The sequence below is a fragment of the Phalaenopsis equestris genome, unplaced genomic scaffold (genome assembly GCF_001263595.1).
Source record: "Phalaenopsis equestris unplaced genomic scaffold, ASM126359v1 Scaffold000279, whole genome shotgun sequence".
NCBI classification, from domain to species: Eukaryota; Viridiplantae; Streptophyta; class Magnoliopsida; order Asparagales; family Orchidaceae; genus Phalaenopsis; species Phalaenopsis equestris.
Window position 1 is genome coordinate 15,999 of NW_018164721.1, and position 1,894 is coordinate 17,892.

Here is a 1,894-nt window from a genome sequence, read left to right on the forward strand (position 1 = left end):
ATGATTTAGCATTAAAGCCTGGAATCACAAAGAAATAGCTAAATCCAAATGCATTCACCAACCTCCTTATCTGTTTTCCTTTTTTAAAATATCCGCAAGTATTTTAAGGACTTAAGCAATTTAATTGTTTAAATTATAGTAGCTTGTTGTTCAGGTACTTGAGATATCCTATAGCAAGATTTTATAACTTTAAACATATCAAAACTTTAAATTTTGCATATTTCTTCTAATGCAATTTAATGTGATGATTCTCATTTTTAAACCTTCCAATGAAGCCTCATTTTGCTAAGAAAAGCACATATGGAAACCTAAAGTTTAGAGAGTTGGACAGCTAATAGCCTTGAGGACAACGCCAATCACTTTGGATGACGCAGTTTTAAAACATGAGCATTCTATCTCAGGTTTTTAGAATGTCAGAACAAATACAACTATGATAGCACATAAATTTTAATTATAAAGCAATGCCAAATTAAGTGATAATCTGTAATGCCTCATCTTGAATGACGTAAACATTTTTACACAGCCTGACAATCAAGGCATGCCACATAAAGTGTGTGTATGTGTACATATATTGCCTCGGAAAATCCCAAAATTGGCAAAAATATGTTGTATAATTGTTTCTCAAGTTCAATAATGATAGAACATATATAAACTGTATATTTTAACTTCACAGTTATGTCAAACTATGTCATAAAGCTCACTTCCAGAGTTCAAAATACACGAGCATTTTTTTACTTGGGATGATATTATAGGCAAGCTATAATAATTCCCCTATAAATTCAAATCACATAAAATTAAGCAGTATAAATGCTATTTTTATAGTACACACTTCCTATCTCAAATTCTAAAATGCCCAAACAAATAAAGCTGCTATAACATGGGAAATTTAACTATACATTAATCACAAACTATGCAATAAGCATTATTTACTTTGCCTGTTGCAGAGATGGTATTTCTAGAAAATAACAAATCAGATACATTAGAACTTCTCAGAGCATTTAAAGTTGAAAATTTACATCATTAAAATTCTATAAAGCAGGGATATGTAAAAATACTTGAAATCCAACATGACAATTGTAAAAAGCAGCAAAATTTTTTATAACAGAAAAAAACATATTTGGAACAGAATATCACTTTAAAGACGTATGACAGATACACAGCTGCCGAAAGAATATCATGATTTTCTCTTCTCTCATTTCTCTTCACAATTGAGAAAAGGGAGTTAGTAACCTACTTGTAGTAGGGAAAACCCTATTCAGAATTGAGTTAAGAAAAAGCACTTAAACATTATTACACATTAAAAGAAATATTCTTCACATAGCTCACCCACTACCGCTAACAAAAAAGTTTTTCCACTTATTTGAAAAGACAACAGCTCCAACATCTCCCATATGACCCTTGCCAATTCCCACGCAGCATCTTCTTTCAGCATCCCAGAGCCTGACCTAACAGAACACAAAACCATCCATCCAAAATTAGAAAAAGGCAATGAATGAACAGAAATACTTGAGGCATCCAAAATTCTCCTCTGTATTGAGTTCTTTTTCTCTCTTCAGATATAATCTTATGACACAATAAATTTTTCTATAATTAAGCAATGGTAAATGCCTCTTGTTAAGTTTCAACAAAAGGGAGTATAACAAAACCATCATAAAGATTGGCTCCAGAGGCCTATTTGAATTCCAGTTGAAACGACACATTTCAATGGCAAGGAAAGTGAAATAACAAGCCGCATAACCTTGGTGCTGGACCATCAAACTGTTTCCACTCATTCATAGAAACAATGAATAGAAGCATGCCAAAAACTGCCATAAGGCCAAGCTAACCATGATCAAGTGATCCAAGGGAGGATAATTTTAAGAACCAGAAATGCTCCCCATTCAGATCGACATCT

General features: G+C 32.5%; 1 protein-coding gene across 1 annotated transcript in view; it reads right to left on the reverse strand.

The window, feature by feature from the left end:
• Positions 1-1,894, reverse strand: part of LOC110024929 (transducin beta-like protein 3) — a gene marked incomplete in the record, with an annotated part of 31,146 nt that overhangs the window by 12,745 nt on the left and 16,507 nt on the right. Inside the window, 1 exon segment of the mRNA XM_020725126.1 lies at positions 1,327-1,445. Coding sequence (XP_020580785.1) covers positions 1,327-1,445 — 119 coding nt within the window.